Source organism: Anomaloglossus baeobatrachus, chromosome 3 (assembly GCF_048569485.1).
Source record: "Anomaloglossus baeobatrachus isolate aAnoBae1 chromosome 3, aAnoBae1.hap1, whole genome shotgun sequence".
Taxonomy (NCBI): domain Eukaryota; kingdom Metazoa; phylum Chordata; class Amphibia; order Anura; family Aromobatidae; genus Anomaloglossus; species Anomaloglossus baeobatrachus.
The window spans coordinates 100409383-100436020 of NC_134355.1; the positions used below are offsets into that span (position 1 = coordinate 100409383).

Consider the following 26638-nt stretch of genomic DNA (forward strand, 5'->3'; position numbering starts at 1 on the left):
CAGGCCGTGGAAGGCTAACAGTAGTTCCATAAGCCTTCCACTTCTGGATGATGCTCCCAACAGTGGAGACAGGTAGGCCCAACTCCTTGAAAAGGGTTTTGTACCCCTTGCTAGCCTTGTGACCCTCCACGATCTTGTCTCTGATGGCCTTGGAATGCTCCTTTGTCTTTCCCATGTTGACCAAAGACAGAGTGCTGTTCACAAGTTTGGGGAGGGTCTTAATTAGTCAGAAAAGGCTAGAAAAATAGATAATTAATCCAAACATCTGAAGCTCATTGTTCTTTGTGCCTGAAATACTTCTTAAGGGTATGTGCGCACGTTGCTTTTTACCTGCTTTTTACCTGCTTTTTTGCTGCTTTTTCTTCTGCGCTGTTTAATGCCAAAATGGATGTGTTCTTCTATTCAAGCAAAGTCTATGGGAATTTGGGTTTCTTGTTCACACTATGTTGTTCAAAATGCTGCCTTTTTGAGGCAGAACTTTGGTCAAAAACTCAGCTTTTCAAAGAAGCAACATGTCAATTGTTTTTGCCATTTGGGTTTTGCACTGCAAAGCTGAGTTTTTGACCAAAGTTCTGCCACAAAAAGGCAGCATTTTGAACAACATAGTGTGAACAAGAAACCCAAATTCCCATAGACTTTGCTTGAATAGAAGAACACATCCATTTTGGCATTAAACAGCGCAGAAGAAAAAGCAGCAAAAAAGCAGGTAAAAAGCAGGTAAAAAGCAACGTGCGCACATACCCTAATACTTTAGGGGAACCAAACAGAATTCTTGTGGTTTGAGGGGTTGAATAATAAATGACCCTCTGAATAAACTTTTCACAATTTAAAAATTTTTTTTGCTGCAGTGCATTTCACACTTCCAGGCTGATCTACAGTCCAAATGTCACAATGCCAAGTTAATTCCGAATGTGTAAACCTGCTAAATCTGCAGGGGGTTGAATACTACTTGTAGGCACTGTAGATATCCCGACATGACTAAATCTTGTTGTTTTCATTGCCCTTGTCTCCTACACACTTTGGTTGTCATAAAAGAATGCAGAGCGTTATGCCCACGGTGTGCCATGCTTCCACCCTTCAATGTACAAAAACTGTATCGATTCTACCTGTATTGTGACATTTCTGTGCTTCATCCTTGTGCAAAAGCGGAATCGATATAAAAACAAGCTGAACCTTATTCGTATGGACCGATACCTATCCCGACCTCTTCTTAGTCATATTCTCTCATCTTTATTCCTTGGACCGGCGCTGTAAGCAGTACCACTCAGAATTTTTGGATGGAAGTCCTAACAGCGCATCATCATCGTGTACTGCAGAATTGCTTTTTATCATAGTGGATGACTACTCAAGTCTGATCCTGAGCATAGAACTTGTGCATAGGCCTCTGCAAGCTTCAGCCTGTTGTTGGCAAACACCCAAATTTCACATTACAAAACTATTTTTTTTCTTTCATTTGTTACTGAAGTGCTTTTCACTTGAAGACTTTGGGAAAACCCCTTTCAGAATGGGTTGCTGGGGTGTCAGTCCCCCTTTTGGCATGGCCAGAGACTCGGTGGTCCGTTATACCCCTTTAATTTGCATTCACTGATCCTGATTGACAGCGCTCGCTTTCCTACAATGATCGCTGCCTAAACGCAATCTGCAGTAACCCAACACTGAAGGGGCCCAGCGACACTCTGTATCAGTGCAGGCCGCACATGGTGAGAGAGCCGGTATACTCTGATCCCCTTATATACTCTTGTCTGCGGCTGCCGCTCGCTACACAAATGCCGGACGCGTATAAAACAAAAGGATTGGGCTTTGAAATGCCATCTGACAGATACTTTGTCCATTGAGACCATTTAATAAGGGGCAGGCCCCCAAAAACAGACGGCCATCTTTCACGTAATGTGCATGGGGACCTTTAGGCTGTGTTCGCACACTTTTTACCTGCGTTTTTGGTGCGTTTTTGCTGCTGAAATTTCTTGAGAAATTCTTGTAACCTTTCTGCAGACATTCCCCAGCAAAACCTATGGAAAAAAAAATGTAGCTGTGCGCACACTGCGTTTTTTTCTTAAGAAAATTCTTTCAGTAGATTTTCTTAAAAAAAAAAAAAGTGAGCATGTCACTTCTGCAGCTAACTGCGTTATTCACTCCATTGACTGTAATGTAATCATCAGGACTATTTTTTCAATGTCGTTTGTGTAGGATCGGATGGCACATAGAAGCACTTCCATGTGTATCCCATCCTACAAAAAAACACATCGGATGCCGTATGTCCGCTCCGTTATTATGGAACATGTCCTATTCTGTTCCATAACTTACCGTGACTCAATACAAGTCAAAGGGCCCGCAAAATCCCCGGAAGCCGCACGGAAGCACTTCTGTGTGACCTCCGTTGGGTGCTTGTGCAGTCTGTGTCCTGCTCCAGCCCCGCGGCTGCCCGCACAGCAGTGTGTCAGTGTCTGCCCGCACTGCAGTATCAGCTGCTTCTCACACTGCAGTGCGAGCAGCCGCGAGGATGACTAGCGCTGCTGTCAGGAGGTTAGATGAGATCATTACCTGCTGTAACGATCTCCTGCTCTCCTGACGTCAGCGCAGTAAAGTGTCAGTCTTTGCTGATGACACCAAACTATGTAGGATATTAAAAACTGACCTTGATAGTACAATATTACAAAAAGATCTGGATAAGATGTCAGAATGGGCAGATACTTGGCAAATGAGATTTAATGTTGATAAATGTAAAGTAATGCACCTAGGACGGAGTAATCCTATAACTGCGTATACATTAAATGGAAGTAAACTCGGGACTACAGAACAGGAGAAGGACTTGGGTATTCTCATTACAAATAAACCGAGCAGCAGCACTCAATGTCAAGCAGCAGCTGCAAAAGCAAACAAGATTCTAGGGTGTATAAAAAGAGATTAGATCCCGTGATCCCAACGTATTGTTACCCCTCTATAAATCACTTGTATGGCTACATCTGGAATATGGGATCCAGTTTTGGGCTCCACATTTTAAAAAGGACATTCAGAAGTTAGAGGCAGTTCAAAGGCGGCAACTAGACTACTACAAGGAATGGAGGCCTCCCATATGATGAGAGGTTGAAAAAGTTAGATATGTTTAGCTTAGAAAAAAAGACTGAGATCTCATTTATTTGTATAAATACATGTGTGGTCAATATAAAGGACTGGCACATGACTTATTCCTTCTAAAGACAATAGTAAGGACCAGGGGGCACTCACTGCGAGTGGAAGAAAAGCGATTCCGGCAGCGAAATATGAAAGGGTTCTTTACAGTTAGAGCAGTCAGACTGTGGAATGCCCTACCACAAGAGGTAGTAATGGCAGATACTATAACAGCTTTTTAAAAAGGGCTGGATGATTTCCTCAGTACACACAACATTGTTGGTTAGAAATGTCTTAGTGACCAAATGTAGAACTGGCGGAGGAAGGTTGAACTAAATGGACCTAGGTCTTTTTTCAACTTTAGTGACTATGTAACTTCTGGGGTGGCTGTGGCCTGCTTTTTTTAGGCTGGGGAGTGTCCAATAACAGTGGACCTCCCTAGTCTGAGAATACCAGACCACAGCTGTCCGCTTTACCTTGGCTGGTGATCCAATTTGGGCGGTACCCCACGTTTTTTGTTTTAAATTATTTATTTAATGTAAAATAACAGCGTGAGATGCCCTCTGTTTTGGATTACCAGCAAAGGTGAAGCTGCCAGCTGTGGTCTGCGGGCTGCAGCCGTCTGCTTTACCCTAGCTGGCTATAAAAGATAGGGGGGGACCCTACGTCGTTTTTTTTAATTATTTATTTTTTGTCTAAATAGAAGGGGCACTTTGCACACTACGACATCGCAAGCCGATGCTTGCGATGTCGAGCGCGATTGTCCCCGCCCCCGTCGCAGCTGCGATATCATGGTGATAGTTGGCTTAGCGAACATTATCACTACGCCAGCTTCACATGCACTCCCCTGCCCTGCGACGTCGCTCTGGCCGGCGACCCGCCTCCTTATTAAGGGGGCGGGTCGTGTGGCGTCATAGCGACGTCATACGGCAGGCAGCCAATAGAAGCGGAGGGGCGGAGCTGAGTGGGACGTAAACCTCCCGCCCACCTCCGTCCTTCCGCATAGCCGGCGTGAGCCGCAAGACGCAGGTAAGGTGATGTTCCTCGCTCCTGCGGCTTCATACACAGCGATGTGTGCTGCCGCAGGAACGAGGAACAACATCGAAACATCGGTCCTTCCGAAATTATGGAAATGACCGACGCTACACCGATGATACGATTTGGACGTTTTTGCGCTCCTTAATCCGATCAAAAAGTATTTACACACTACGATATCGACTGCGACGCCGGATGTGCGTCACTTTCGATTTGACCCCACCGACATCGCAGCTGCGATGTCGTAGTGTGCAAAGTGCCCCTAAGGCTAAGCACCCTTTAGTGCCACATGAGTCATTAAAGGGTTCCAGTTAAGAATATGCAGGGGGTGGGACATTATATAGGTCTTTTTCATCTATTTATCTCTCTATTCATCTATCCATCTTTCTATCTATCTATCCATTATCTATTATCTAGATTATTTATTGCTGTAAAAGCATTAAAAAACGCAGGGAACAACCTGCAAAAAAACGCACCAAACACGCACCAAAACGCACCTGCTTTATTGGTGCGTTTTATTAACGCAGGTGTGCTAATCCTTCAGTCAAGAAATTTCTTAAGAAAAATAATTTTTTTAGTGTGAACATGGCCTTAGGCTGGTTTCAGATGCAGCATAAAAATTACATTTTGAAGCCTGCCTCAATTTACAGTAAAACTGGCATGTCTGCTGTGTATATGGCTGCGGTCCGTTTTTTACACTAACCGGTTTTATGGGGCTATTTACATGTCTTTTTCTTTTTTTGCGTGTGCAACAAAAACATATATGAGGAAAAATTGACACAGGCCAAATGGATGAAAAACGGATTCTTCATGTTTATGAAAATGAATTTTTTGGTGGTTGTCAGTCAGTTACATGGTAGATACCCTCCGACTGTCATTCTACTATACAGAGATGTGGTTTATTGGGTCTGTGCCTGCAGCAAACCAGATCTGTACCAGTGACCTGGAGATGTCTGACGTCAGCTGATTTATAGCCTAAAGTGAATAGATTTAATGACGTGGGATGTAGGCGTTTTAGTTCACTGGTGACTTCAGAAAGAAAAGATGTGACTTGCTACTTATCCTACTTGCAGGGCTTTCCTAACATTGAGACTTCCGGCCTGCAGTAATCCATCGTGTCTTCTTAACCCGTTGAGGACGCAGCTATTTCTGGCTCTGAGGACAGTGACTTTTTTTTTTCTGTTTGTATTTGTATCATTGCTCTCCGAGCGCTAACTTTCAAAATCCGTTTCTGCCGTTAGAGAACTCGTCTCTTTCAGGCCTAGTTGTATTTTTAAATAGCAGAATTTTTGGGATGTATTTAATTTAAAAAAAAATTATCTATCTATCTATCTATCTATCTATCTATCTATCTATCTATCTATCTATCTATCTCTATAGATATAGAGATATATAGATATAGATATAGATAGATAGATAGAGATAGAGATATATAGATAGATAGAGATAAATAGAGATATCTATATATCTATCTATCTATCTATCTCTATAGAGATATAGAGATATATATAGATAGATAGATATATAGATATAGATATATAGATAGAGATAGATAGAGATAGATAGAGATAGATAGAGATAGATAGAGATAGATAGAGATAGATAGAGATAGATAGAGATAGATAGAGATAGATAGAGATAGATAGAGATAGATAGAGATAGATAGAGATAGATAGAGATAGATAGAGATAGATAGAGATAGATAGAGATAGATAGAGATAGATAGAGATAGATAGAGATAGATATATAGATATCTCTATCTATCTCTATCTATATATCTCTATCTATCTCTATAATAATTTTTTTTTACATTTCATTTGTCTAGGGGAGTGGCAGTAACTTTGCGCCATTGTCTTTTGGGGTTTTCTTACTACAGCCTTAACCATGGTGTTTTCTTTCCCGTTAAAAACACTCCTTTAACCCCTTCACGACCAAGGACATGTGCATATACGATCTTGGCCATGTCTGTACCTTTAATGCGGGCTCGCGTGGTAAGACTGCATTATTCCCCAAACATGTCTGCTGATGTAATCAGCACACATGTTTAGCTAACAGGCACGGGTGGATCTCCGATCCACCCGCACTTGTTAACCACTTTGATTGCGCTGTCACACTCTTGACAGCACAATCTAACGCTCTCCGGCGGGATCATGCTGTTCTCACATGCCGTCGGCCCATGACTTGATCTCGGGGAGCGCCAATGTGTTGCCTTGACAATGCAGTGTCAGAAGATGATCCCTATCACTTTCATGACTCCCTTCCTGTGAATGGCGGCAGAGCACTGGCATTCACTGGAGAATAGCATTTTTCTCCTGATCAGACTGAGAGTTATGGCTCTTGGAAGAAGGGGAGGAAAAAAACTAAAATGGAAAATTGACTGGGGGTAAAGGGGTTAAACCATAAGTTTAAACACAAAATATGACACACACCCACCATACAGGGCCTCTACCTCCACTCCAACAGCCACATGCACCCTTACCACCACGGAAAGGAATTCTTATCCACTCGCACCCCCTGACCCAGGGGCAACATTGAAAGAAATGTGGGAGAGGAGGAGGACAGAAGCTTTCATGAAGTCTTCTCTTTATGGGAGACTTGGATACATAAAGAACTAGTCCACTACCCTAACTCATTTCATTTTTTTTTTTTTTTATTCATCAATTGTGCGATTATGTGCCACTAAATGCATTCATACTCTTATTATAGTAATGTAAACCTTTTCACATTCAGATGGCATAAATTGGGATCTGCCAGCAGAAGCTCTGTTGTTTATATCATTCCCTTCCTCTTTCCAGGCTTAAGGCCGCTTTACACGCTACGACATCGCTCAAGCGATGTCGTTGGGGTCACGGAATTCGTGACGCACATCCGGCAGCTTTAGCGATGTCGTTGCCTGACACCTATGAGCGATTGTGCAAAATCGCTAATCGGTGACATGCCCCCCAATTCCCAATTATCGTTGCTGCTGCTTGTACGATGTTTGTCGTTCCCGAGGCAGCACACATCGCTCCGTGTGACACCGCAGGAGCGACGAACATCTCCTTACCTGCGGCCGCTGGCAATGCGGAAGGAAGGAGGTGAGCGGGATGTTACGTTCCGCTCATCTCCGCCCCTCCGTTTCTATTGGGTGGTCGCTTAGTGATGTCACTGTGACGCCGCACGAACCGCCCCCTTAGAAAGGAGGCGGTTCGCCGGTCACAGCGACGTCGCTAGGCAGGTAAGTAGTGTGATGGGTCCGAGCGATTTTATGCGCCACAGGAAGCAATTTGCCCGTGTCTGATAAACGATGGGATCAGGTACGCTAGATCATGGTATCGCTAGCGATATTGGTAACGATATCGCAGTGTGTAATGCGGCCTTTACAGTGCTCTGTTATTACAAGATCCATAATGCAATGCAAATAACCTGTGAGAGAGCACTTAGTTCACCACCACCTTTCTCCATTTTGTGTGCTGCTACAGATATTGGGGGAAACCTCGTGTCAGAGCAGCCCAGGGTAGGTAGCAGCCCTTCTGGCAATTGCCAAATGGCCAGTACAGCCCTGTCACTGTCTTTTTATGCAAATTTTGGCACCTTGTTAGTGATGTTTTGTGATCTGCATTTCAGAAGCAAAGGTGTCCGCCCCTGCTGTAACGGTTGAACAAAACTGTCAACTCAGCTTGTGAGGCAGACTAATTGTGATTCACTCCAAAACGTGTACACCCACCATCAGGAGCCCAGTGACAACTTTTTCATTTGGTCTCTTTTCTGGGACTGAAAAGGATGTATCAGAGGAGGAAGAATAATCTGCATAACAATTAAGTACTATGTGATCCCTGCTGAGTAGCTATACATCCAATACAAGTATATAACAAAAGGTATTGTTTTAAAGAGTTATGATCTATGGCAAGAGGGTGAAAAAGTAGTGGAAAACCGCTTTTGCCACTACTAACATTTCTGCTCTCTGATGGGTTTCTTTTCTGCCTAATTCTGGTCTGTTTCTCTTCCAATGAGAGCTCCTTTGACCTCATCTTTTGGGTTCACAGCAACATCTTCCAAATAGAAATGGCACCTGGAATCAGCTCCAGACCTTTTACCTGCTTAATTTATGATGGATTATTGAAGAGCTCTAGTTCCTAAACCCTTACTCCAATTAGGATGTGAATACCTTCAAATTAAAGCTGAGTCTGCGCTTTAAGCCCATATTAATTATATTACTGTATCTTGAATGTTTTGGTAAACATCTAAAATGCCAAATATTATGTCACTGCCCATTTTTCTGGACATAACTGTATATGCCCTAGCATCTCCTGTGATGTATATGGCACAGCCCCAGTGTCTCCTATGTGATGTGTATATACAGTAGTCTCGGTGTCTCCTATGTGATGTATATACAACAGACTTCCCACTTCTTGAGTTCTATAAATGTCACGAGAACAGTGATGACTTTCCCACTGTGAGGAGACATATAGTGTAATATATATCTGCGTTTACACCTTACTGTTGCAGTTCTTTACAAAATTCATCGCAAAGGGTTAGCTTGGCTCCAGACCGATGCAAATCTTGAAAAGTAGGTGCAAGTGGTATCATCAAAAGCCACTAACATCATACGTCGCACCAAAAAACTGCCGACATATTAGGGGTGAGTTTATTAAATGATTGACCAAATATAGCAAGATAAATTTCAAGCTGATAATTTTGAACGAAGCTCAAATGAGGTTATAAATATCCAAATGGCGCCTGGTATAAAAAAAGGTTCCCCCAGCTTTAAAGAATCCATAGCCTTTCATGGAGAGCGTGGCCTTTTGACTTTGGATAATAAGACATATTTTGGGGACTCCTCACTCTGGGTGTTTGTTGAGCAGTTGCAGCGTACTGTGTCGGGGTGTGATTTATGCTCCCTTTCAGCCTATGAGGTCAAATAAAAGTTTCAATGAGAGGCGATAAATGAACCCTTGTAGTGTCCCCCCCCCCACCCCCACACAACACATGCTGAGAAGTGTGTACGTGTCCTCTATAGGCACAGCTGTGCTGCTTCCATTGGGGGTATACTGCTTCTCCTGTGTTGCCTCCTTTTCACTTTTTTTCTGTAGAGACGCCTATGAGAATATGAATGAAAATCCATACTGCCTCGTTTTCTTTCTAAGAATGAAAATTGCATGGACCCAAAAACACACTATGGGGTAAAAAAACAACAACAAAAAAACAGCAAAACACCAAAAAATGCTCATTGTCTGTCTGTTTTCATGGTGACTTGCAGCCCAAGTTTTTTTGCTGCAAAAACGCAGAATAAAACATTCACACGTTAAGAGTATTCACACATTGAGTATTTGCATATTTTGCCTGTTGGAAAATCCAGAGCTTAATACAGTACCATCTAAGTAGACTGGATCTCAGCATAATAACCTACATGTTTTCATTTATTTATTTTACTCACTTGTATAGCACCATTAATTCCACATGGCTTTACAAGATCATCATCACTGTACCCATCGGGCTCACTATCAGTATGTCTTTGAAGTGTAGGAGGAAGTTGGAGGAAATCCACTCAAACACATGGAGAACATTCACACTCTTTGCAGACGTTCTTGGAATTTGAACCCAGGACCCCAGGACTGCACGGCTACAGCGCTAAGGTTACGCCTAAATCCCAGAGGGACCTCTGCTGACGTCATGTCCATGTAACCAGAAGGGGCAGGGCCTCAGCCAACATAGCTGAAACTGGGAAGATCATTATTCTTTAAAGGCCACGTGGGCATGGAGTTGATTTATAATACTGTAGAAGCGGGGATCTGGGGGTAAGACCACCAAATGAGGGGGTGAAGGGGGGGCGAAGTATAGTAGACAAGATGAAAACACCACACCGAGCCGGTCACGCCCACAGGTCCTTCTACCCACTGGGATTTAGCCACAAGCACAGCGCTAACCACTGTGCTTTGACGGTTTCTGCACATAGACTGACGTTTTTAAATCTTCAGCGTGTCGATTCTTCGTGAGATTTTTCTTGCAACAAAATCTACCACAAACCCATAAGTATATCTGCAGGATTATATTCTATACCTGGTAAGTATAGCACACTCACATTTATTTATTTTATTTTTTTTTTTACTTTCCCTAGTACCCAATCCTGATCAATACCCGAAATTCCCTGAGAATTCCGGGCCGAGACGACACTCGGGTGCCTTTTGAACCCACATGGGTCGACCAAAGAAAATAACTTCTCTTAGTCCTCTGCAGTCCAATCCTTGTCCTTGCTGCAGAGTGATCTGTCCTTTGATGTTTTTCTTAGAGAGGAGCGACTTCTTTGCTGCTCTCTTTGATGCCAGGCCAGGCCTCTAAAGCCTCTGCCTCACTGTTTGTGCAGATACATTGGCACCTGTCTTCTGCCATTCCTGAGCAAGCTCTGAACTTATCGTGATCCCGTAGCTGAATCCTCTTTGGATTGGCTCTGGCTGGAGTTGGGCATCCTGAAGTCTTCTACACAGCAAATTGAACCTATTTATTTTTTAAGTTCTTGGTGATACCTTAAGGTAATGTGCCCACGGGACTCTGTATCTGCGGATTTTTCTGCATCAAAATCCGCAGCTTTCCCCCGGAATCTGCACCTTTTCATAGGTGCGGATTTTGTTGCAGATTTGACGCGGATTTTGTTGCGGATTTTGCGATTTTTAAATTCAATTGAATAAGCAAAATCCGCACGAAAATCCGCAACAATAATTGACATGCTGCAGATTTTTCCGCACGAAAATCCGCACGATTTCCGCTGCGGAAAAATCCACAGCGTGGGCACAGCATTTCCCAAATGCCATAGAAATGGCTGGGGAGTAGCTGTGCTGCAGATTTCTGGAAAATCTGCGGCTTTTCTGCGAGAAATCCACGGCAAAATCCGCGCATTTTCCGCAGCGTGGGCACAGAGCCTAAATGGTTGATTTAGGAGCAAGCTTACGAGCAGCAATGTTTTGGCCTGTAAAGCCCTTTTTGAGGCATGATAACACATAGAAGACAATGATTTCAATCACCAATCGTCTCTTATATAATTTAGGCATCATGACAGAGTGGCATCAGCTGCCTTGTCCTCAACATTTTCTTCTGCGGACATAAAAAGGTGTTTTTGTGATTACATATGTTTGCATGACAAAGGATGACTTTGCAATGTTTTGCAATTCATCTGATTACATTTCATAACAATCTTGACTTGGTGCCAATTACCATTATGAAAACTAAAGCAGGAAACTTAGGGCCTTTAGAATACTGCTATGGATAAAGACAGTCACACAGAGATAAATGTTTGGTAGATCTGTGGTTGCAGTGAAATCATGGACATATTGTTCCATTTCTACACAGCCACAAACCTGGCACTGATTGTCCACAATTTCACTGCAACCGCAGATTTATCTGTGTGTGTGGCCTTAATACAAAACTGAGAGATTTTATTCTTGCTGTGACACAGGACTCATGGCAGCGTTCACCTTCTCTTTTCCAGGCAATCATTTTTCCAGATGTCCCAAACAATGTGAAGTGGGCTTCATTAGGGTATGTGCGCACGTTGCTTTTTACCTGCTTTTTACCTGCTTTTTTGCTGCTTTTTCTTCTGCGCTGTTTAATGCCAAAATGGATGTGTTCTTCTATTCAAGCAAAGTCTATGGGAATTTGGGTTTCTTGTTCACACTATGTTGTTCAAAATGCTGCCTTTTTGAGGCAGAACTTTGGTCAAAAACTCAGCTTTGCAGTGCAAAACCCAAATGGCAAAAACAATTGACATGTTGCTTCTTTGAAAAGCTGAGTTTTTGACCAAAGTTCTGCCTCAAAAAGGCAGCATTTTGAACAACATAGTGTGAACAAGAAACCCAAATTCCCATAGACTTTGCTTGAATAGAAGAACACATCCATTTTGGCATTAAACAGCGCAGAAGAAAAAGCAGCAAAAAAGCAGGTAAAAAGCAGGTAAAAAGCAACGTGCGCACATACCCTTAGAGCAAACCTCTTTGCAGGAATTGCAGAGGACTGGGGTAAAGTTAATTTCATCTATGAAGCCCCCTACTGACTATTTGGAATATCTGGAAGAATGATTGACCAGAGAAGAAAAGGTGTCCTCTATTGTGCCATTCTTCACATACACCTAAAAATAAATAAATTCTTCTCACCGGTCTTCTGTTCCCTCGGCGGCCTCTTTTCTGCACATGCAGCTTGCAGGCACTGTAGACCCCTTGACCGGTCTAGGCCAGCTACCAGCCAATTGGAGCCCAGCATCTGATGTCATCGTGGCGGCGTATAACATCGCTGCTATGCCAGAAAGCTAATGTCAGCTGCTGACTTCTGATTGGCTGGCAGTTGGAATTGAAGTGCAGAGGGCCGGTCTTTGTGCAGCAATACATTTCAATTGAATGTGGTTCCAAGGACGCACGTTCAACTGAAATAAAGCACTGACTTCGGCAGTCCCCTGGACAGGGCTTCCATTATCAAGGGGTCTACGGTGTCTACAGACCACATGAAACCGTCTCGTGGGCCACTTGCGGACCCCTGATTTATGATATCCCTGCTCTGCAGGATAGTTAGCTTGATACTTTGGTGTAAGGTACGAAGCCATGATACATACCAGGCAGTTTATATGGCATAGGAAGCAAATGATGATCCTACATGGAATGCTCCAGTGCAGATTGGCCACCAGTCCCGCAAATGTCGAATGTTAACAAGCATTCGACTTGGTCTGATGTTGAGAATAAGATCTTTTTTTTTTTTTCTCTTTCATTGATGGGAAATAAAAGATGTAGTGTAGTCTGATGATCTTGGGTATTGGACTAAACCGTGACTCTTGCCCTGCTTCACATCCCATTGTACGCTTAAGTAAAATTATTTGCTTTGTAATGTAACGTGGCTAACAATGCTGCCACACCAGTTCTTTCTCTGAATAGTCTAAGGCTGCTTTCACACATCTGGTTTTTGCTGAGCGGCACAATATGGCGCTTTGCAGAAACAACGCAACCGTTTTTTTATTGCCGCCAGTTGCAGTTTTTCCGCATAGACTTGCATTAGCGCCGTATTGTGCCGCATGGCCTTGGGTTGCGTCTGTTTTTTGCCGGATGCGGCATATATAGCCCATGCGGTGGCCGGATGGAACGTTGCCTGGCACGTTTTATTTTATTTTTTTTTTTTTTGTGCGGTGAGAAAGCCACATCACGCTAGATCCGGCGCGATTTACAATGAAAGCCTATGGAAGCTGGACGCGGTGTCCTGCGGCAAAAAACGCATCCGGCCGCCGGATGCGGTTTTTTGAACTGCGCATGCTCAGTATCAAGCTGCATCCGTCAAACGGACGGGCCGCATGGAAAAACTTATGCAACGGATCCGTTTTTTTCGACTCATCCTTTGCATAGGTTTTTGAGCCGGATTGTGCCTGATGCAAAAAAACCTGAAATGGGCCCAATTCTGCAAAGGTTTTTCGCCAGTATTCTGGGGGTAAAAAGCTTTTAAAGCCGCTTAAATTTGGTGCAACTGTCAGCTGACAATGTAATACCCGCTTCAATATATTGGGTGGGACGAGGGCAAGGTGAACGCCTCTGGTCAGACTGGCAGCAGCGGTCACTACTCCATATATCTGACTCCCTCCTGTAGTAGGATGTGTGGTGCGGCGCTCATAGGTGTGCTCTCCAGTCCGGCACTCTGAATTCCTGAAGAGGATGACTCCGGCACAACTCCTCACCAAGACTGATGTGAATAACGCTGAGCTTGAAGGCTCGGGACCATTTTATATGCTTCTTTGTGTCTATATACCAGTACTCGGGAGAAGTGCCCTGTGTCTTCTTGGTGGAAGTTTCTTACTAACAAACATTGCTCATAAATCTTGCGTAGGAGGCGTTCTCCTGACTTAGTATAAACACTGTTATTATCACAAATGCTATATGCTGTGATGCTGCTAATGCTTGAAAACAATTTCTAAATATTAGTGGCAGGACCACGTGAGTCGGTTCCCTGTTGGGAAAATTGGGTATAATTTTTATTTTTTCCTTCAATGATTGTCTGTCTGCTTAGTCTTTTTGTCTATTCCATTGCCTCTTACTAGCTCATATAAATATCAAGGAACAAGATATTCTGTGACACTTGGAAGTTTCTTATTTACTGCATATACATTCAGAGCTGTAAAATGTAAGCAATAAGCCCAGGGGGTCTTCACTGTAGGGGCGCAGTCTGACGGCCGTATGATTCATCACAGGATCGCCTCGCGGTACTTAAGGCCGTGTCACGCACACAGATAAATCTGTGGCAGATCTGTGGTTGTAGTGAAATTGTGGACAATCAGTGCCAGGTTTGTGGCTGTGTACAAATGGAACAATATGTCCATGATTTCACTGCAACCACAGATCTGCCAAAGATTTATCTGTGTGTGATGGGGCTTTTAGACTGGCTGGTGGCTCTCCTGACCCGGTTGACAGCATGTAATTCTATGCAGCCATCACGCTCTGGTCATGAGAGCCGCCGGCCAGTCCGAAGACCAGTTATATGGTCAATTGACTTTGCCGAGGATCGATCGCATCGCAGTGCACGGACTATTCGTCAGCTCTCATGACCACAGCGTGACAACTCCATAGAATTACCTGCTGTGACCCAGGTCAAGAGAGCCACCAGCCAGTCTGACTACTGCGGCGTGATCCTCAGACCAGTGATAGGGCCGTCTCACTGCACCCTTAGAAAACCATTCATTCAAGCTTTTACACCAATTTTTGCACTTAAGAAGCTTTGAAAGGTCATATTATTTTGGCACAACTGGCAGCTGCACAAAAATTGAGACTTTTGCGTTCTCATTTGTGCCCAGCTTCGACAAAGTGGGCAGAGCAGAGACTGAGTGTGGCAACCTCCGCTCGTCATGAATTAGCCATTCGCTTCACTAAAATCTGACTCCAGCACCAACTTGAGTAAGATTAGTGGCAACACGCACACTGAGGCATGTGCCACTTCTCCAGCTGTCCCGAGTCGTGAAGCCAGTGTTGATGAATCCGCCCCGAAGTCTCCGTTGATGCATAGATGGATAGCTGTACTTAACCAACTCTGAAAAATATGTGCCTCTGATTCTGTTTGGAACAGAACTTTAAATGCCTATTTAGTGCTGCTGACACTGGAAAAGCTGCGTTATCGTATATTGAAGATATATTTTACATAGACAGGACATGTTGGCTTGTTACAGATGTCTGTGAACTTCTCCCTTTTTTTTTGTGCCATCACTGGCTGCTTTATCCATTGTCAGGTGCTCCAGGGACTCTGCTCCACGCTCTACTATGTTACTTTAAAGCAGTGTTTCTCAACTCCAGTCCTCAAGACCCACCAACAGATCATGTTTTCAGGATTTCCTTAATGTTAGACAGGGAATAATTGCATCACCTGTGCAACATTAAAGGGAACCTGTCAGCAGAAATTTTGCAATAAACCTAAAAGATTTCCCCTCTGCACCTCCTGGGCTGCATTCTGGAAAGGTTCCTGTTTCTATTCTGCCCCCTTTGAGACCAAAATAAAGACTTTATAAAGTCTTACCTTTTTGTATGCAAATCTTTTTTTATGTACACAGGGGCGGGGTCTCTTGCATCCATTAGTCTCCCTCCTGCTGCCCTACGCCATCTCCCATTGCTCATTTCCATAAATGAGGAAGCCGCCCAGTGCTCCTGAGGTCCCCGCGCATGCCCAGTGCCACTCTCGTGGGACTGAGCACTGTGCAGTGTGACCGCTGGTCAACGTGATTGCGCAGGCGTGAGATTATGAGCGGCGCTGTGATTGTCATCAGCAAGCACCCGCCCATAATCTCGTGCCCGCATTTCCCCTCTGCCTCCACCGTCTGACCAGATGAACCCACGTCAACTGTTACCCATCTTTCCCTGGAGCAGGAAATAGATGGGAGGAGCGGAGCAGCATAACGGTGGAGGCAGAGTGAAAAGCGCGGGCACGAGATTATGGGCGGGTACTTGCTGATGACAATCACAGCGCCGCCCATAATCTCACGCCTGCGCAATCATGTCACTAGCGGTCAGACTGCACAGTGCTCACTCCCGCGAGAGTGGCATTGGGCATGCGCGGGGACCTCTGGAGCACTGGGCGGCGTCCTCAGTTATGGAAATGAGCGATGGGGGACGGCGTAAAGCGGCAGGAGGGCGACTAACGGACGCAAAAGAGCCCGCCCCCGTGTACATAAAAAAAGATTAGCATACAAAAACGTAAGACTTTGTAAAGTCTTTATTTTGGTCTCAGAGGGGGCACAATAACAGGAACCTTTCCAGAATGCAGCCCAGGAGCTGCAGAGGGGGAATCTTTTAGGTTTATTGCAAAATTTCTGCTGACAGGTTCCCTTTAAGGAAATCCTGAAAACATGATTTTTTGATGGGTCTTAAGGACTGGAGTTGAGAAACACTTCTTTAAAGGGAATCTGTCTCCAGGTTTTTGTCCCCCCCATCTCAGGGAAGTCAGGGAACCATAATGTAGAGACAGAGACCCTGATTCCAGCAATGTCACTTACTGAGCGGTTTGCTTTCATTTTGATTAAATCAATGTTTCCTCTGCTGCAGATCTAGCAGTTATACAGAGCTCATGAATATGCTGGACTACCTGGCAGCATGGCAAGTAGTCCTCTAATGATGATCTACTGCTGATTAAACAGTGATTTTATCAAAACTGCACTAAGCAGCCCAGTAAGTCAAACACTGCTGGAATCAGGATCTCTGCCCCATGTTATGCTGCCCTCAGATTAGGTGGCAAACCTGTGACAGATTCCCTTTTTAAGGCCTCGTGCACACGTTGAGTAATGTGGTCTGTCTTCTACAGCTATATGAAACGCATTTTAAAGCGGTCCTCAACCTGTGGGGCTCAGACTACGAGCTTTGGTTTCTCTGGTTACTTGTCAATCCCTTCCTGGCCAGGTGACGAAGACGTAAGAAAATTTTTGCTTTATTCTGTTTGAGGAAAACAAGTGGACGTGTACAAAGTATTGTTAGCAAAATGTTCTACGGGTTGTACTGATTGCAAAAAGGGTATTCCCTTGATGAGGAGCCCCCTTCCCGTAAAAGTCTATGAAGACATTAGGAGCTGCCGTGCTCAAAAGGAACTGTGTGTTTGTTGGTTTTACCTGGACACAAGAATGCAATATATCGGGTGTCTATAGTGACTCGTACTGTACATCGTGGTCCCCAATTATCTCACCTTGAGACGTTCAGCTCGTTATTCAGCAGCCACATTCAATGGGACTTCTCCCACTTACACCATAGTGACACCAAGAGCCCCACAGTCTTGATATGACCGCCAGAGCTTCCCCATAAAAAACACTGAAACCTTGTCCCCCTCCCTTATAGGCAGTATACTTGCATACAGGGGCTCCAGTATTCTTGCATCAAGCACATTCATCGCCCCCAGTTTCAAGCACCCCTCTAAATGGCAGAATCGTTCCATCTCTGATTTACTATATTCACCTTCAATCTTCCCTATTATTTGAGTTGTATGACTTTCAGGTTTCTTTTCACATAAATAAAATGTTTTCTTCTCTTTTACAGGTATATTCGTCTCTATGGCAGAAAATTTAGCAAAGAAGATCACGTTCTGTTTGTGAAGCTTTTGTATGAGCTGGTGACTGTTCCCAAGCTGGAGATCAGCATGATGCAAGGTTTTGCACGCTTGTTAATTAGCCTTTTGAAGTAAGTGAAGGATCATTTGTGGATTTTCTGTCGTATTGTAAGGCCCTGTGCCCACGGGACTCTGTACCTGCAAAATTTGCCACGGAAAACCTGCAGATTTATCTGGATTTCTAGACAAATCTGCAGGTTTTAGCAAGCACAGACACTCCCCATGTTATCCTATAGGACATGGGGAGTGTCTGTGTCCATGCTGCGGTATGTGCGGCTACGGATATCCCACAGCCGCATATAACTGCATGTCAATTATTCCTGCGGATTTACCTGCGGTATTCCCGCTCCTCAGCTATGGAGATACAGGGCGGGACTTCCGCAGGTAAGTCACATGAATGTCTGCAGGCTTACCACAGATATTTCGCAATGGATAGCTGCGGATTCCGGGGAGCTACTGCGGGAAACCTGCGGATAAAGCTGCAGATTTATCCGCGGGCACATTGTCCCGTGGGCATATAGCCTTATAGTAAAAAAAAAAAAAAAAAGACGTAGAGGTGGTAGAGAAGTAATACGGCTGATAAAAAATCTATATAATTTATACATAGAACCACATCTTGCTCCCATGAGCAGCCGTATGGGACAAACGCTTCTATCTCCTCTCATCCTGATGTCTTGTGAGGTTGCTGTACTTACTGTGAATCTCCAGGAATGGCTGTATAATCCTGATACTTGGATGAGGATATTATGAGACCAGCTTTCGAATGAGCGATCTTGCGTCCAAGTGTATTCAGTCTCCAACATTCCCGCCTAACAGCTGAAGCTGTTAATCAGGCTGACGATTGCAGGAAACGATCATGAAGAATTATACAGCCATTCTCACATGGATTTTTAAAGTAAAGGCAGCGTCCTCATCAGGTCTAAGGTCTCTTTATTAAATATAGAAATATGAACATACATGACTGCTAAGAAAATACATATAAAACGTGAGATACTTGGCATATGAAAAAGGCCAGTTTTACGTGAGCCCAACAGCCAATGTCAAGGCGTATCTCTTAATGTTTGGTCCCGGTCAACTCAAATGATGCTCTTTTTGTGGTTAAAAACAAAAAACCCTCTAATTACTGTTTAGTAATATGTGGAGTTTGTCCTGGGATATTTGGTGACAGCCTCCCATTAATCCATAACGGATATGTTCTTAAAAAAAAAAAAAAAGTGAGTGAAACAATTAAGGGGGCTTTACACGATACCTATATCGCTAGCGTGCGTACCCGCCCCGATCGTTTGTGCGACACGGGCATATCGCTGCCCGTGTCGCGCAAAATCGCGCTCCCCCGTCACACGGCTTACCTGCCCTGCGACGTTGCTCTGGCCGGCGATCCGCCTCCTTTCTAAGGGGGCGGGTCATGCGGCGTCACAGCGACATCACACGGCAGCCGTCCAATAGAAGCGGAGGGGCGGAGATGAGCGGGACGTAAACATCCCGCCCACCTCCTCCCTTCCGCATTGCCGGTGGAGGCAGGCAAGGATATGTTCCTCGCTCCTACGGTGTCACACATAGCGATGTGTGCTGCCGCAGGAACGACAAACAACATCGCTAATGAGAGGTAAACGATTTTTTTGTTTGAGGACGACCTCTCCGCGGCAAACGATTTTTGCCGCTTTTGTGATCGTTTTAGGTTGCACATAACTGTTATACACTGCGATATCGTTAATGACGCCGGATGTGCGTCACAAACACCGTGACCCCGACGATAATTCATTAACTATATCGTAGCGTGTAAAGCCCGCTTTAGGGTATGCTGCGGAAATATTCTGAATGAAAACTGCACATTCTGGCAGAAAAACGCATTGAAAAAATGCATGTATTTTTGGTGCATGCTTGGTGTGTTTTTTGTTGCTTTTTTTTTTTTTTTCCTCTTTCTTCCGTTTCTTTATGACGTTAATAGCTGTAAAGGCTAAAAAAACGGTTGAAAAAACCGCCCCAACAATTGATATGCTGCAGATTTTTTTCTGCACCAAAATCTGCGCCAAATCTGCAAGCAAAAAAAAAAGCAATGTGCGCACAGCTCTTCAGAAATCTGATAGACTTTGCTGGCTTCAGGATAGGCATGCAGATTTTGGTGCAGGTTTCTTAAAAGACGCATCAAAATCGGCATTAAAAACACACAGCATGCACATAGCCTTAGGGTTCACTCACACTGGCGTATAGCCAGGGAATAACTTGGACGAATGCTACCCAATGTTTTTTCGGGTATCACTCAGCCTAATGTTATGCTATGCAGCAGTGCCAGTTAGCAATTTTTTTTTTTTTTTCTCTCTGGTGCCGATTTGACGTGAGAGGAAAATTGCAGCATGCTGCAATGGGCAGTGTGTCTCTGCTCACTTGCACCCATACACGTCTATAGGTGCGTGCAAATTGCATCCATGTGCAGTCTCGTATACGCCGAGACAGACAATGGAGAAGATGGAGAAATAAGTCTCTCCTTCTCACCTGTGCCCTTATTCTTCCATGCAAGAGAATCAGATCAGTGAATGACACACACTCGCACCACAGTTTGAGTCGGGTGTCACTAACATACCGCATCGAATGCTATACACTCGTGAGAGCTTGTATAACCCCACCCACACCCCTGATTGGCAGCTTTCTGTGTACGTAGTGTGTTGTCAGCAAGCTGTCAATTAGTGATGGGGGGGGGGGTTTACATAAATTAGCCTGACTGCTCTGCATGTGAGACCTATTCTGGAAGTGATAATCTCCTACTGATAAAACACTGATTATGTAGAAACCTCAGCACACAGATTCCCTGGAATGTCTACCTCTCCATTATACTGCTCTCAGCATAAATGGGAAAAATCTGCAGACAGATTCCCATTAAGACAATTGTATAAATAGTCATTTCTGTATGTAATGTTATTGCTGTCGGCTCTTTCTGCTAACATTTTTGGGCTATTTCATTCTGACAATCTTTTTTTCTCTCCGGCTTAAAATCTATAAATTAAAGAATGTACGTCTGGAACACCAGTGGTGTGAACAAGGTGCAAGACTCAAAATCATATAACTATACAATAGGATAAAGAGTTGCACACCAGTCACAATGTATAGAGGAATAATGAAAAGCAGAACTGCTATGGGAATACTAGACTGAAAAATACAATGAACTATCTGAAAAAATGAAACATGAAAATGGTATATGCATAACTGCTATGAATAATGGGAATGAGAGATATTTAGCCATTGTATTGATCAATGCAAAAGAGCCCCTAAACCATGCCAAGGTAATCTCTATTTTTGGGGTCCCTAACCTATGTGTTACCTCACCTGCAGTTAAAAAACTTGCTCTGTATGGGAAGCAAAGGACCAAGCTATATATATGAAATAAGACGCATGGCTCTGGGTGGGGCAGGGTTCTCAGACATAAAGTGCATACTAATTAATGAACACGTCTGGAGCACCAGTGGTGTGAACAAGGTGCAAGATTCAAAAATAGAGATTACCTTGGCGTGGTATTGGGGCTCTTTTGCATTGATCAATACAATTGCTAAACATCTCTTATATTCCTATTATTCATAGCAGTTATACATATTCCATTTTCATGTTTTTCATTTTTTCAGATAGTCCATTGTATTTTTCAGTCTAGTATTCCCCTAGCAGTTCTGCTTTTCATTATTCCTCTATACACTGTGACTAGTGTGCAACGGTTTATCCTATTGTAAAATCTATATTTGTGCCAGTGCAACATCACACAGTCTCCATGCACTGGGCATTGCCATACGTCGTCCTCATTCACAGGGCAGTACGGTCCAGTGTTTGAGGAGGATGTATAAGGGAACTATGGTATGTTTTGGTTTTTTTTTTTTTACTTTCTATAATTATTTTTTTTTTTTGCTTGTATGGTTTTATTGTTTTTCACGTTTATGATTAATGACATATAAATAGTTCTTTGTGGCTTTTTGGCCTGACTTTATATGCTATTTTTTGACCGGTTGCAGGAAGAAAGAGCTTCTTTCTCGAGAAGACTTGCAGTTACCCTGGAGACCATTGTACGACATGCTGGAGAGAATACTGTACTCTAAAACAGAACACCTTGGTCTTAATTGGTTTCCCAAGTAAGTAAATCAAATTGCTCTTGGCTGTGAATGTCCTGCTCGGGAGGAATTAGAAAGGAACGTGCAGCCTGCAGTTACCTTGTTTTCTTTGATAGGATAGAATAACTTCACGCTGCGGAGGTTAGTAGCATTGAGTGTGGTTACTAATTGTCGGAAAATGGCTTCGCCTCTGCATGACGGCTGTAGTTTCACTACCACGCTTGTGTTTTTCCCTTTTATTACATAAAATAAAGAATTAAACTATTAATTTAATATTTTTTTTTTTTACTTTTTAGATTGACTTTTTTGTAAATTGTCTTTTTTTTCCAACTCTCGCTTAGAACACTTCAGTTTCCCCTCTCTACTAAAGAAAATGTTGTGTTTTGTAGTCTTAGCATCCTTGATGCATTGTCTTTTCTGCGTGTAAGGCCCCTTTCACACATAATAATAATAATAATAATAATAATAATAATAATAATTTTATTCATTTATATAGCGCTATTAATTCCTCAGCGCTTTACATACATTGGCAACACTGTCCCCATTGGGGCTCACAATCTAGAGTCCCTCCTATCTGTATGTCTTTGGAGTGTGGGAGGAAACCGGAGAACCCGGAGGAAACCCACGCAAACACAGAGAGAACATACAAACTCCTTGCAGATGGTGTCCTTGGTGGGATTTGAACCCAGGACCCCAGCGCTGCAAGACTGCAGTGCTAACCACTGAGCCACCATACCGCCCATGCACATCAGATTTTTTTGCCCACAGTCACAATCAGTTTTCTCGACGGATCCATCGCAGATTGTGGAAAAACTGATACGATGGATCCGACTAGCTGGGGGCTAAATGATAATTAGAACATGCTCTGTTAAAAACCAGAATCAGTCGCCGGATTCCGTCATTTGACGGATTACGACAGATCCTGCACCCATAGGCTTCCAGTCTACCAAACGACAGACTGCGATGGATCCGTCGCTGTCCGTTTTTTCGACGTACACAAAAAAAACCTTACATTGTCCGTTGTCTCCGTCCAGCGGACAAACAGTTTTAGACGGGTCCGTCGAACGACGGATGAAACGTGAGGCCATCTGTCGCTAATGCAAGCCTATGAAATAAAAACGGATCTAGCGACATCAGTCGCCAGATCAATTTTTTTCAAAATTCGACAGATTGTGACTGATGGCAAAAAACTGATGTGGGACCTGGGGAGGGTGAGCAAAGCACAGTTTTTGTTTTAAAACAAACTACAGTCGGCGTACAGGGGCTGGACAAGTTGTAGCGGTGTTAAATTTCACGATTTGGCTCATCATGCACTGTAATGGGGAAAACAAACAAAATATATCTAATATTACAAAGTGCTTTGCTGATATATCTGCTCTGTTTGTACATAATTTACTCTTGTGCAGACATACAGAGGTATTACATGCGCCTCTGCCGGTTTTCTCTAGAATATAGTGGAGCAAATACCTAATTTTCTTGCAAAAAATATAAAAAAAAGTTGTCCCCTTCACTCAACTGAGACAAACGTGCGTGTTCCACTTTTCTTTTCTTGCTCCTATTCTACCGTTTTTTGAAGGTAAAGTTCAAGGCAGCAATCTAAGGCCAGGGCATGACCATAATAAGTGCAAGGGTTGCAATCACTCCCGGGCCCTGCAACTAACGGGGCCCAAAAGGTCTCTTTGACCCTTCTAAAAAATTACTATTAAACATTTGTGATAGTTGGGGGCCTTTGTTGGACATTTTGCTTTGGGGCCCAGAAGCTTCAAGTTATATCACATCTAAGGGCCATGGACACCTTTTGATATTGATTATAATGTTTTTTTTACAGATGTTAGTGGCTATCTTTAGTTAATAAATTGCATTAGGTTTCAGCGTGTAATCTTCCTTCCTTCAATATCAACCTTTTCTGACATGAAGTTTGTTGCAAAGTTCCAGATTTTTCTGTTGAGAGTGTCTCTTCCAGTAATACAGGCTGGATGTGAGCTCTGTGTACCAAGGTACTGCTGTCTTCATTACCTCATGCAGATCTGCACAGCTTCTATCCTGCACGTCATTATTTATTTATTTATTTATTTATTTATTTATTTTTGTTTTCCTTTTGTTATAATTTTTCTTCTGCTCTCGGAGACTTCTAGATCTCCTCTCCCCTTTCCATTCTGTGGAGATCTGTGCACATCACTTCCAAGCAGCTATTTCTAACACTGAGAGAAGGGAGGTAGTGAGCAGAGTCATCATAAATGTGAGCAGGAGCTTTTGTAAGATCTTTACTATTTTACATACATTAGTAAATACAATGTAGCAGCAAAATAGTGGAAGATTTTTAAATGAAAACTATTTCAAAAGTTACATAAATTCCCTCTTACAAAAAATATAAATCAATTAAAAAGAAATAAAATCTGTGCGGAGGTGTACATAACCTTTACATGGACTCTGTCACCAGGTTTTTACTCCCCCATCTGGGAGCAGCATAACATAGAGACAGACCCTGATTCCAGCGATGTGTCACTTGCTGACCTGTTTGCTGTCATTCTAATAAAATCAGTGTTTTCTCTGCTACAGATCTAGCAGTTATACAGAGATCAGGATTACACTGGACTACCTGGCAGAACGCCAAGTAGTCCTGTAATGATGATCTACTGCTGATTATACAGTGATTTTCTCAAAACTACACTAAGCAGAAGTGATACAGCTGGAATCAGGATCTCTGTTCATACATTATGCTGCTCTGATTAGGTGGCAAAAATTTGGTGACAGATTCCCTTTAATGTTTTTGACGCAGATCGTCTTTTAATTACATTAGAAGTAAAGCGGTTCTGTGATTAAAATTTTGTGCTTCTCCATTTAATATTCGGCTGTGTGCCCACGTGTGCGTATTGCATGCAGTTTCGCTGCGTTCTGCACCGCAGCGTAACTGCATGCGTCCTGCGCCCCCAGCGCAATCTATAAAGATTGTGCATGAGACGTGCGCACATGGCGTATTAGAACGCAGCAATTTCCATGCTGCCAAATCGCTGTGTTCTAAAAAGCAACATGTCACTTCTTTTGTGCGCTTTGCATGCTGTCTCCATTCTGTCTATAGGAAGTAGAAATGGTTTAAGGAAATCTGGTTAAATGCTGCTCTAAAAACCACAAATCCAAGGGATATCGTAAATTACATTTTCTTTATGTTCACAGGTCAACGCGTTTCAAAGGCATCTCCGCCTTCTTCATCAGGACAAAACACAGAAAGGAACAGCAAGATGCTGTTCCTTTCTTTTTGTCCTGATGAAGAAGGTGGAGATGTCTTTGAAACGTGTTGACCTGTGAAAATAAAGAAAAGGAATTCACGATATCCCTTGGATTTGTGGTTTTTAGCGCAGCATTTAACCCGATTTCCTTAAACCATTTCTACTTCCACTGCAATATCGGGGCTGCGGCTGACCACCTCTGCATTCATTTATATCATGCTTGTAAGGAGTTGTGCCTGTCACAACTGCAGCAGGTGAATACCTGTTTTATTCCCTGCACCTGTTTTATATCGGATAAAACCCTATGTGCGCTTCTTTTCCACAGTCTTTCTGCATTGTCTATAGGGAGAGGCAGCATCCAGAGCGCACGAATTCTGCAGTCACCAAATTTCAGGACGGAGCTTTTCAGCTGCGCTCTGAAGCGGGCATGCAGTGACGTTGCGCTGCTGTGCAGAGCGCACACACGTGGGCACATAGCCTTAATTACTAATTAAATTGAGTCAGCACTTTAGTGCATATGTTTCTTTGTAGATGAGTGATATTTGGTTGGTGACGGACGCTGACAGTACATGGCGGTGTTATATGACCTGACTCGACCTGCTGGGGGAGATAAGTAGCACGCCTAACCCCTGGGAGTTTTCTTACGACAAGCAAGGTGTGGGAAAGTCCTTGTACAGTGACCATGACCTTATCAGTGGAAATATGATATTTACAGATACATACAAACTGTAAGATCCTCACACTGAGACTTTTTTTTTTTTCTTCTTTTTCTTACTGTAATTATAAGAAAGTTCTAAACGCTATTGAGACATTTTAGTATCAATTTTTGCATTGTCGCCTGGATCGTTTTTAGGGAGCAAAACCATCTAAATTAGTCAGGTTGATCAAACTGGACATAGGTGTATTATCATTATTTTAGTTTTTTTATTTTATTTTTTTTTCTCAGCCATTTTTTTGAGGGTGGCAAGGTTTTTTTTTTTTTTTTTTTCCTTCTTTTTCCGGTCAATTTGTTATTTTAAATGACTTTTTCATTTATCCTTTTAGAGAACTGAAACAGAACAAAAAAAATCCAAGCGGGGTGGAAAAAAGAGAAAATAAACACAAAACACTGAGCTGCCGCAGATCCGTTCCCATTTCTGAGAATGGACGTCGATGTTCAGGTCTAGCATTGTGTTGAACCATTCTGTTCAGCTCCACTCCAGTTTATATCCGGCTGTCGCCAGATCTGTGAACCACCCATTGGTGAGGTGCTGGGTGATGGACGATCACTGATCTGGTATCGATGACTTATCTTGAGGAAAGGTCATCCATATTTTATGGCTGGATAACCTTCTTAATATACTTTTTATCAGCAGTAAATGCTGACTATAGTACTTTTCATATTTTTAATACGTGAGCAAAATGATATAGTGGGATGCAAAGGGATACTAATGTCAAGCAGTGACTATCGGGGTTCTGCCACTTACAAGGGAACCTCCCAATGTGCACCGCAGCACACAAGGTACACCTGGTATATGATACAATGGTGGACCATGGCACTAGGGAGAGGGCAGCGGGGTCAACTACACTCACCAGAGGCTGTTTTCTGAACTCCCTAACGTCCCTATA

General features: G+C 43.2%; 1 protein-coding gene across 2 annotated transcripts in view; it reads left to right on the plus strand.

Moving 5' to 3' along the window:
• The window catches only part of PSME4 (proteasome activator subunit 4), a 250124-nt gene that overhangs the window by 17088 nt on the left and 206398 nt on the right, over positions 1 to 26638 (plus strand). For both annotated transcript variants that reach the window (XM_075339344.1, XM_075339345.1), the window contains exons 2-3: positions 17646 to 17786; positions 21708 to 21824. In XM_075339344.1, coding sequence (XP_075195459.1) covers positions 17646 to 17786; positions 21708 to 21824 — 258 coding nt within the window. The remainder of the gene's footprint in view (positions 1 to 17645; positions 17787 to 21707; positions 21825 to 26638) is intronic.